Source organism: Nanorana parkeri, unplaced genomic scaffold (assembly GCF_000935625.1).
Source record: "Nanorana parkeri isolate BGI_ZX_2015 unplaced genomic scaffold, ASM93562v1 scaffold1756, whole genome shotgun sequence".
In the NCBI taxonomy this organism is placed as follows: domain Eukaryota; kingdom Metazoa; phylum Chordata; class Amphibia; order Anura; family Dicroglossidae; genus Nanorana; species Nanorana parkeri.
Window position 1 is genome coordinate 231150 of NW_017308024.1, and position 10600 is coordinate 241749.

The 10600-nt window shown below is 43.1% G+C and overlaps 1 protein-coding gene across 1 annotated transcript in view; it reads left to right on the forward strand.

Moving 5' to 3' along the window:
* The first annotated feature begins 6795 nt into the window (after nucleotides 1-6795).
* The window catches only part of NKX6-3 (NK6 homeobox 3), a 10484-nt gene continuing 6679 nt past the window's right edge, over nucleotides 6796-10600 (forward strand). The window contains exons 1-2 of the mRNA XM_018571429.1: nucleotides 6796-7159; nucleotides 9942-10111. Coding sequence (XP_018426931.1) covers nucleotides 6796-7159; nucleotides 9942-10111 — 534 coding nt within the window. The remainder of the gene's footprint in view (nucleotides 7160-9941; nucleotides 10112-10600) is intronic.

The window sequence follows — 10600 nt, forward strand, 5'->3', positions numbered from 1 at the left end:
GTCTGATCTGTGTTCCCCCACCTCTCCTGCTGCTTTTGAATGTTATCCTACCAGGCATCAGTGTGGCATGAGGAAGTAAAGCCCTGCCTCTACTAAGATGGCCGCCTCCACACAAAGTCAAAGTGCCACAACAAAGCATTGCAAGTCAGTGGAAAAGATCAGCTGCTGGGAGAGTGCAGGCAATACTGGTGGTTGGTCTTTTGTCCTCCACCAGCTTTTTTTGGGCACAACTTCCACAGAACAGGTCTCCAAAATCTTGTATAGTTTTACCTGACTCTAGCCTTACCGCCTGGCATGTGGAGACTGACAAATCTTGCAGCAACTGCCTGTTAATCCCTTCATGACTGAGGCCCTTTTTTCATTTTTTGCACCCATGTTATATTCCAACTACACATTCTGATGATGCAGAAAACACATGTAGGGGCCCTACCCTAAGCTGGAGCGCCCCTAATTCAATGCAGCGAGTTTTGTAGCTAGGCTGTAGCCAGCCTGAGCTTTGTTTACGTCTTCTGGGCTCTACAGGTTCCCCTAAGCTGTGTTGATTGCTTCTGCCTGCTGTTGTTGAGGAGCTTCCAGCGTGGGAAGAACCAATGACTGAGTTATAAATATTTATCCACGTGAGGGAAGGTGATACATTTTTGGAGGAACCTTCAAGAGTCTTCTTTATCTCCTGGACCTTGCCCCAGCCAGGGGCTTGTGCTATAGGCTCAGGAATTTAATTAGCCACCCTGGAGGGTATATCCAGAGGGAGCTGGGCAGGAAGAAGTCTGCCTGGATGGAAGATCTGTAAAGGAACCTTCTGTGATGAAGAGTGTCTGAGAGGAGCTGGGCTGAAACTGCTGCTGGACATTAAAAAGGATTCATTGCCCATAAATCTAGGTACCTATGGCTGCTATCGAAGGGTCACGGGCCTAATTGATTAAAGAAAGAGAAAGATCTATTGCAGCTTAAAGAAAAGACTGTGACTGCTCTTACAGGTCTAATTTGGCTGCTATTAAAGGGCCAACTACTACCAAAAGGCTGCTATTAATTGGCCGCATACTACCAAGAGATTATAGCTGCCTTATATTTTGGGGTATCCAGTACCCCTAACCCTCTTTCGAATAATTTAATTCAGCAATAAATTGTAAAAAGAGTTAAATGATTGGTGCCCAACTCCACCCTAACATACGCCAAGGATCCAACCCTGAGAAGTGAAATGATAGCCAGCCAGAGATCGGGGTCAACCACCCAGAGACAGGAGGAGTGCTACACACATCCAGGGGTATACAAAGCTCTTCTGCATCATTGGTCATAATGCTTTTGGAAACAAAGAACATAAAGTTCTGCAAATGAAACCCGCTATGAGACAGATTTAGAGGCTGCCATTGATGAGTTCCCCCTTTGAAGATGCTAGTTGCTTGGCTTCCAAGCTGGCCTTCTGGCTTCAATATTATGAATCATTATCCTGAAATAAGTATTAGACATGTAAGCCGCGGAAAAAAAAGGTTCAGTTCTGATATTTGGTTATTTCGGGATTCGGATCCGAAAATTCAGTTCGATTCGGGTTTCAAATTCAGACGAAATCCGAATTTTCGTTACGTTTACAAATATTCGTTGCGAATACCACAGAAAACCATATACAGATATTAATACTAAAGCTGAGGCTTCCAGACCCGAATGGCATTCGGGACCTCTCGATTGCTATTTGGAAATTCGGACGCCGTTAGGGTCGTGGAGCCTCAGTTTTAGTATTATGAATATATAAGTAGTATTCTATAATACAAGCGAATATTTGTAGCGGCAATATTGTGACCCATATCTACATAAAACTAAACCTGAGGCTCCCAGACCCCAATGGCATTCGGGAGCTCCTGAATGCAATTCGAAAATTCGGATTCAGACCCATTCGGATGCATTAAACCGAAAAACACAGCTGATTGGCCAGAAAAGTCAAAAGTCCGATTCAGTTTAGTTTTTTGAACGGAATTCGTACGGGAATCCGAAATTCTGATTTGGGAGCATTCGGATGCATTGGGATTCGGATGTGTCGGAATGTCAGAATTTTTGAAAATTTGTACGAATTTTGATTCGGAATGAATTGAATCGCACATGTCTATTAAGTATGCAGATAAGAACTTCTGAGTTACCATTCTCAGACATCAATAGGAGCCTATGTACTGCAATTCTCTTACAACAGGTGTAGTTGAAGTAAGTTGACCTATAGAGATCTGCATGCGGATGTCACCCGGAGCGGACACCGGCTGACAACCTGCTGTGACGACATCATGCGTTTGTGTGACATCATCGCGTATGCGCGGTCATCTTATTGATACCTGCCGGCGGCCATCTTGGTGAAGGATGCCGGCAGAGAGAGGAGGGGACGTTCACCCAGTGGGATAAGGTACGCCGCCGGTCCCCTCCTCTCTCCTGAACTGTTGGGCTCTCGGTCTACGACCGAGTGCCCGACTTTTCAAAGGGGGTGACACCAAAATGTCTGTCAGTCATTTTGGTGTCACCCCTCCAATGGTCAAGCAAAACAAATGGCAAACGCACGCATCAATTTGTTACCAACTTTACAGCAAGGTGCACATGGAAGGGCTTTAAAGGGCTTTGCTGTTACCCTCCAATCTTGGCACCCGGGTGCGGACCGCACCCGGGTGCGGACCGCACCCTCTGCACCCCCCTTGTGACGCCACTGGAGATCTGGAGACGCCACTATTCCTGTATTACACCACAGAGTGAAATAGGCCGTAATCACCCAAAGCTCACCTTGAGAGGCACCAAGACCTGCGGTTTATACACACCAGATAACAGCACAATAACTACAATGTATGAGCAATTCTTATCTCTGTGTTGTTATGCATATGTGTTGGACTGGACGAACAAAGCTGCAACTGCATATTAAAGCTGAACTCTGCATATATTAAAAATACCCTTGCAGGATGCCCCCCTGTGTTGCAATGTTTAAATGCTTTAAGAAGCTCACAACAAAGCACTCAGGTGTAAGATTTTTATGTACAAGGCTGCTACCACACTTGGTCTCCCTGTGGGCCAAATGCAGCTTGTTTCTTCCCCAAGGAATAACAGACCCCAATGCAGGCAGTTGCATAATAACACCTGATTAAAGCAGCTTCTCAGGAGCACAAAACGCCCTTCCATAGCCAAACTGTCATTCCCATTGCTTCCCAAGGAATACGATTGGAAAGTAATAGCGATACCATCTAACTATGGAGTATATAAAGATGGAAAGGTCACAAAGAAATAATAATAAATAGAAATAATAACATACTCAGATAAATACATATACCTAGAATGCATCAAATAAACACAATCATTTAAAGGGTTTATATGGTGAAAAACCAAAAATAAATCTGTATTTGTATATTTAATTTCCATAAGTTCTCTCCCGCTCCTAATTACCAGATCCATCTAGAGGTTTGTACACTTACATATTGAAGATGCCCCATCTGATGGACTTCCTCAGTGCACTGACACCATCTCACTCAGCCCTGTGAACATGCACTTCTTTGTGTCGACTTCTGAACTAGAACTCAACGTCTGAACAATGTAACATCACCATTGCTTGCTGGAAGCAATGCATGATGGGATATCTAGTCATGAGAAATGGAGATTGCATCACATCAAGCAGCAGGGAAAGAGACGCAAAGCACCCTAGGAATCCAGGAAGTTGTTGGGAGTGATGATCAGATGGAAGGCAGGACTCACTACATAAGGGCCGGTTCACACCACAAACTCCGCTTTCCAGTGCGCTCGGCCTCTGGAACGCACTGGAATGCAAGCCGGCCAGCTCCCTGCGTTCAGGGGTGGGAGGGGGCATGGCGGTGCATTGAAGTCAATGGCACTGCAGCACGCCCCCCTGTCCATAGCGCGATCGGCCGCACTCGGAATGCAAGCACATTAGTGTCTGCGTTCCGGTCCAGTGCGATCTGCAAAATAGTGCTTGCAGTATTTTTGCAGATTTTTATGCTTTGATTGCATTATCAGAGACAGGGTCCCAGGTATTTTGGAAATCCTTGAAGGCCCAACATGGATCCTTTGAGTACTGGAGGTCCCAGGAATCCTGGAAATTTTGGAAGATCTGGTAGGGATCCAATGAGTACTAAAGGTCCCAGGTATTTTGGAAGACCTGGAAGACCCTACAGAGATCCTTTGAGTACTGGAGGTCCCAGGAATCCTTTAAATTTTGGAAGACCTGGTAGGGATCCAACGAGTACTAAAGGTCTTAGGTATTTTGGAAATCCTGGAAGACCCAATAGGGGTCCTTTGAGTTCTGGAAGTCCCAGGAATCCTGGAAATTTTAGAAGACCTGGTAGGGATACAATGAGTACTAAAGGTCTTAGGAATTTTGGAACACCCGGAAGACCCTACAGAGATCCTTTGAGAACTGGAGGTCCCAGGAATCCTGGAAATTTTGGGAGACCTGGTAGGGATACAATGAGTACTAAAGGTCTTAGGAATTTTGGAACACCCGGAAGACCCTACAGAGATCCTTTGAGAACTGGAGGTCCCAGGAATCCTGGAAATTTTGGGAGACCTGGTAGGGATACAATGAGTACTAAAGGTCTTAGGAATTTTGGAAATCATGGAAGACCCAACAGGGATCCTTTGAGTATTGGAGATCCCAGGAATCCTGGAAATTTTAGAAGACCTGGTAGGGATTCTTTGAATACTGAAGGTCCCAGGCGTTTTGGAAATCCTAAAAGACCTGGCAGGGATCCTGTGAGTACTGCAACAGAGGCGTAGCACAAAGGACTGAGGATTATGGTATTGTATATCAATAAACCTGCTATCGTACAATTTGATGCTTTTCCCCGTGTGTAAATAACAGATTAATATTGCACCACTACTACATTTCAGGACAGACTTTTCCTCATCCTTTTATATACTGAAACAAAGCACTTTCAAGTTTACATGTATGCAAGGGGACCTGCTGTACAGGTGGGATATGTGGAAAGGTAAAGTGGACCTGTCACTTCACATCAACCCATAGGCCATGTATCAGGAATACCAAATTAAATTATAATGTATAAAAGGGAACTGTTCTAAAGCACTAGGATTCCTCTTCTAAAAGCCCACAAAAGCCTAAGAAGGCAAATTTCACCGAAGCCTCGTAAGGATGAATGAATAACATGTGTAAATTAATGGAGCTATACAAATACCTCTAATAAGAACTGGAAGTTATACATAAGCAGGACAAAGCATGAATGAATGCCAGTAGCGGTACATGGTAGGAGCCGTTTCTTTATCTCTGACCTCCGTGTTACAAATCCCCATTTCTTGTCCATTTATTTCATATAAAATCAATGCATTTTCGTTCTGCCAAATCCTGGCCGTTACGTTAACCCCACCATAAGCCAGCAGGTCAATATTAATTAAGAGGGGACATTTGAAGCTCCTAAGTCTACACCAGTTCCCTAACACAAATCCGCCTCATTCATATGACACCCCTTTCTTTTTTTTTATTTATACACCTCTGCAGCATCTTATCAACAGTGGCAATATCTTAATTGGCCTAGATCTGGCGGCCAGTTATATAGAACATTTAATTGTAAAACTGTGATACATAATGCGTATACATAATGTAAAGTGAAAATGATTCTACGTATACATATAAAATTAGAGATCAGATAGTTAAACAAAAGAAAATTGCAAAAAAATAAAAATTTGAATTCGAATTGACAGACGCTTCAAATGTATTGTTCTTGGGCTGTGTACTGCAATCTGTTAGCTTGCCATAAATCCTGTTGTAGCAGTGGGATCGGCAGCTTCAGTTTGTGGACAAACATCTCTGTGGAAAAATCAAACTCATTAATTCCCTATCTTAAAGTTCAATTTATCTAGGGACGTCCGGCAGGGTGCGAAGGCTGTGGGGAGCGGCCAATCATTGGCCATCACCCCCCTCCTTTTACCTTGGCCAATAAGTAAGCCGCGTGGGTGAGGGAGGAGGTGAAGTGTAGGTTCACCTGCATTCGATGAGGAGGACTATAAGAAGAAGAAAACTTATTGAGGCTGGAGGGGAAGGGAAATAGAACCTATAGGAAGCCATTAGGGATGGTGGACAGTGCTTGGAGTAGACGCAGAACAGGAACAAAAGAACAGGAAGGTGAACTTGGACGGCGAAGCGCAATAAGAAAGAAGTTTTAGAGAAAATCCAAGAGCCGGCGGTGAAGAAGAGAAAGCTTAGGGGAATATAGAAAAAGAAATCGAAGAAAGCGAAGTGAACAAAGGAAATGATGATTGCAAAACAAGTGAGATGGAGTGGAAGAAAATAGAGGGAGAGACTAAGACGGAGGGAAGTAGAAAAAGAGGGAGCCGGAGAGAGAGACACTGAAGGAGCAAGGCGAGTGAGAAATGAATCTTTGAGAGAGACAGTGACGGAGTGAGAGATAGTGAGGAAGAGAGAGTGGGGCAGGGAGTGAAGACAAGGTGAGAGAAAGCCAAAGGAGAATAAAGGAAAGAAGAGGGTGGCGAGAGGAGCCAGGAGCCTAGGGAAAGTGGGGATATGCAGAAAGCAAGGTAGACCAGAGAAGGCAGACAAACAAGGGAGAATGTTAGTACTGGTTAATAAGCAAGCCTGGAAACTAGTACTTATTTCCTGAAAGTCCTATCAGTCTCTCTGGAATCCTATCATACCCACTTTACTAGCCTCCACCAGAACCTGGGAGAGAGTCACAACAAACTAAGTAAAGGTTCCAGAGCCTTCCTCTATATGGGCTTGACCCAACTGAAGAGTCTCCCAGCTTTACTGCTGGTGCCATCCCACAAGAATCGGTAAGCTAAATTTCAGCAACTATGGAAACCCACCATCCCGGAGCCTTCATGCTGCCTGCCTACACCGACATTAAAACCCCCGGCTGCCAGTTCCCTGGCCACGCCACCTTCCACAAGCTCAGCAGTTCTGTACTGGGGTGCCATTTCCCTGCAGGCACACCGCATGGCATCTCAGACATACTCAGCAGACCCCTGCCTGCTCCCCATGGTGGGGTTCTTCCAGCATACCCTACTGTCCCAGCTTATGGACGAGCTTCAAATACAGGCAGCTGCTTTGGAGAGCAAGCGGGTATCATAGCTAAGGGTGGAAACCACTACGGCACACAAGGCCAGTCTGCTTGGACAGATATCGGTCAGGAATGGAGAACAGGAAACAGGACAATCAGTAATGGTGAGTAAAATGCTGATATTGTTATTGATTTGTAAAACTCCAAAAGGGTTTTACAGTCCTGTAGAAAACAAAAGCTTAAAGAGATAACAATATACAGAACTAGAATTAGCCGTAAACTGTTCCCGTAAGGGCTTAAGATCTAATAAAAATGTCAGAGATACAAAGGGGTGAAATCGGAAAAAGGAAGAGAGGGGAAACTGATATAAAGGAGTGTTGTTGATCTAACTATTCTTATTAATAAGAAGCAGAAACTTCAAGTATGAAAAGGATTACAAGACGTAGCCTGTGGAACTTGTACCCTAAAGTATTTATGACATGCACAGGTGGTTCACCCCTTCTAGAAGATAATAGTAGAACATATGTAAGCCCTCACGGGCACGGCCCTCATTACCATCTTGTTTTAAATTGTATTGTGACTGCAATGTCTTCCTTATATTGTAAAGCGCTGTGCAAACTATTGGCGCTATATAAATCCTGTATAATAATAATAATAATATGTAGGAGGCAATTGCTTTACACCTACATACATTCTGGAGGGACTTTTACTGACCTCAACCTCCTATTAGCAAGGACACATAACATAATACAGCCGAGTAACATATAGGGAAACATATTGTGTTTTGCATTTAAAAAAATGAAAGTGTTAATAGGGTCAAGCGGTGAACAATGCCGACAACACATTCGGTTTCAAAGAGATTGCTGCAGATCTCACACAAATGTAAATGGTTTTATATTCATCATGACAACCTTTAAAAGGGTTAGGAGTATCTCTACTAAGGATAAACCCAAATCACTTTCTCTATTTAAATTATGATTTATTGATTTATATGGCATGATCATCATTTTTGCATGGAAAAAAAAATGTTTTTCTCTCTCAGCCTTTTAACCCCAGAGGAACCCTTAAAATAATTTTAGGTCTCATGGAAACCCTGCTAAAAAAAGTAATCAATGTCAGGGGGACCAATGCCCCTTACAAAGGTGGCCAGGGATTAGACTGCCCCTCACATTGGTGGTCAGTGAGAAAAAGGCATCTTACAATGGTGGTCAATAGCAAAAATGTCCCTTACATTGGTGCTTAGTGGGAAGAATGCATCTTATATTGGGGGTAAGTTGGACTGATGCCCTTTACATTGGTGGTCAGTGGGAAGAATGCCCCTTACATTGGTAATCACTGGTAAGAATGCCCCATACATTGATGGTCAGTGGGAAGAAGGCTCCTTACATTGGGTGTCAGTGGTAAGAATGCATCTTACATTGGTGGTCAGTGGGAAGAATGGCCCTTACATCAGTGGTCAGTGGGAAGAATTCCCTTTACATTGGTGGTCAGTGGAAAGAATGCCCTTTACATTGGGGGTCAGTGGGAAGAATGCTCCTTACATTGGGGCTCAGTGGGAAGAATGCTCCTTACATTGGTGCTCAGTGGAAAGAATGCCCTTTACATTGGTGCTCAGTGGGAAGAATGTCCCTTACATTGATGGTCAGTGAGAAGAAAGAATGCCCTTTACATTGGTGGTCAGTGGGAAGAATGCCCCTTATATTGTTGGTCAGTGGGAAGAATGCCCTTTACATTGATGGTCAGTGGGAAGAAAGAATGCCCTTTACATTGGTGGTCAGTGGGCAGAATGCTCCTTACATTGGGGGTATGTGGGAAGAATGCCCCTTGCATTGGTGGCCAGTGGGAAGAATGCCCCTTATATTGTTGGTCAGTGGGAAGAATGCCCTTTACATTGATGGTCAGTGGAAAGAATTCCCATTACTTTTGGTGGTCAGTGAGAAGAAAGAATGCCCTTTACATTGGTGGTCAGTGGGAAGAATGCCCTTTACATTGGTGGTCAGTGGGAAGAAAGCTCCTTACATTGTTGATCAATGGGAAGAATGCCCTTTACATTGGTGGTCAGTGGGAAGAATGCTCCTTACATTGGTGGTCAGTGCGAAGAATGCCCCTTACATTGGGAGTCAGTGGGAAGAATGCCCCTTACATTTGATGGTCTTGGGGACAAATATCTATTACAATAGTGAAAAGGGTGAAAAATGTCCTTTACATTGATGACCAGTGGGAAGAATACTCTAACAGTGGCGGCTAAAATGCCACCCTTACAGGCAGCTAGAAAGACAACAAGTGTCAGGCTGCATGCAATGTCAATCAGCCGCAGCTCAAAGAACCCCCTGGAGGCAACCTAGGGCTCAATGGAACACTTACATAGTTACACAGTTAGTCAGGTTGAAAAAAGACACAATCCATCGAGTTCAACCTGTAGAGATGAGAAAAAAAAACAGAAGAAAAAACTAAAACAGAACCCTGGTGGAGGATGGCTGGTCTACACAAATTCAAAAGCATTTTTAAAGCCCACAGAGGTATAACTACTTTCTATGTGTTACTCCCATAGTGGCATGTAAAAAAAACACAAACTCTCCAAAAATGAATACAAATAAATAAACTTAAACTTAAAATAAATATTCAAAAATAATTTTCCGAGATTTTCTTAAGAAAAAATACTTGGGTCAATATGTTTTCTACCCTAGAGTTGGGGTATCTTTTAGGTGCCTAAACACTATAAATTCTAGTTATTTTGCCAACAATGATGTTCTCTGTGATGGGTTTATTGTAGACTGGCACAGGTTACAGTTTATAACCCAACACAACGTGCTGCTAAAGAGTGTATGTGCGTGTAGGGAGTATGCAAGGTCTGCCGGTTGTTATATTATTTCCTAATGATCCTCATCTGCTGAGTCTGAATAACCACGCCACATTGTTTCTTTTTTGGGGTTTTCTCAGTCCCAACAGGTAATATGGATATGTCCTCAAGGAAGAAGCACACCCGCCCCACTTTCACTGGCCATCAAATCTTTGCCTTAGAGAAGACCTTCGAGCAGACGAAGTATCTGGCAGGCCCAGAAAGGGCACGGCTGGCCTTCAGTCTGGGCATGAGCGAATCTCAAGTCAAGGTGGGTATATCTGTGCTTCTACGCATTGTGGCTACTGCAGGAATTATTATGCAGAGTATGAGAGAGGTATTACTGTATTATTATCATATATATATAATCGATAGATCTAATGTATATACTTGTTACATCAAGCAAGGTCTCATCATATTTTACAATGAGAGGTCAGGCAAAGTAAAGATATATAGATGATAGATAGACAGATAGATTTAGAAATGGGATATGGAGGGATAGATAGGTAGATAGATAGATAGATAGATAGATAGATAGATAGATAGATAGATAGATAGATAGATAGATAGATAGATAGATAGATAGATTGATATAATGGGATATGGATAGATAGATGATAGATAGATAGATAGATAGATAGATAGATAGATAGATAGATAGATAGATAGATAGATAGATAGATAGGGATATGGATAGATAGATAGATAGATAGATAGATAGATAGATAGATAGATAGATAGATAGATAGATAGATAGATA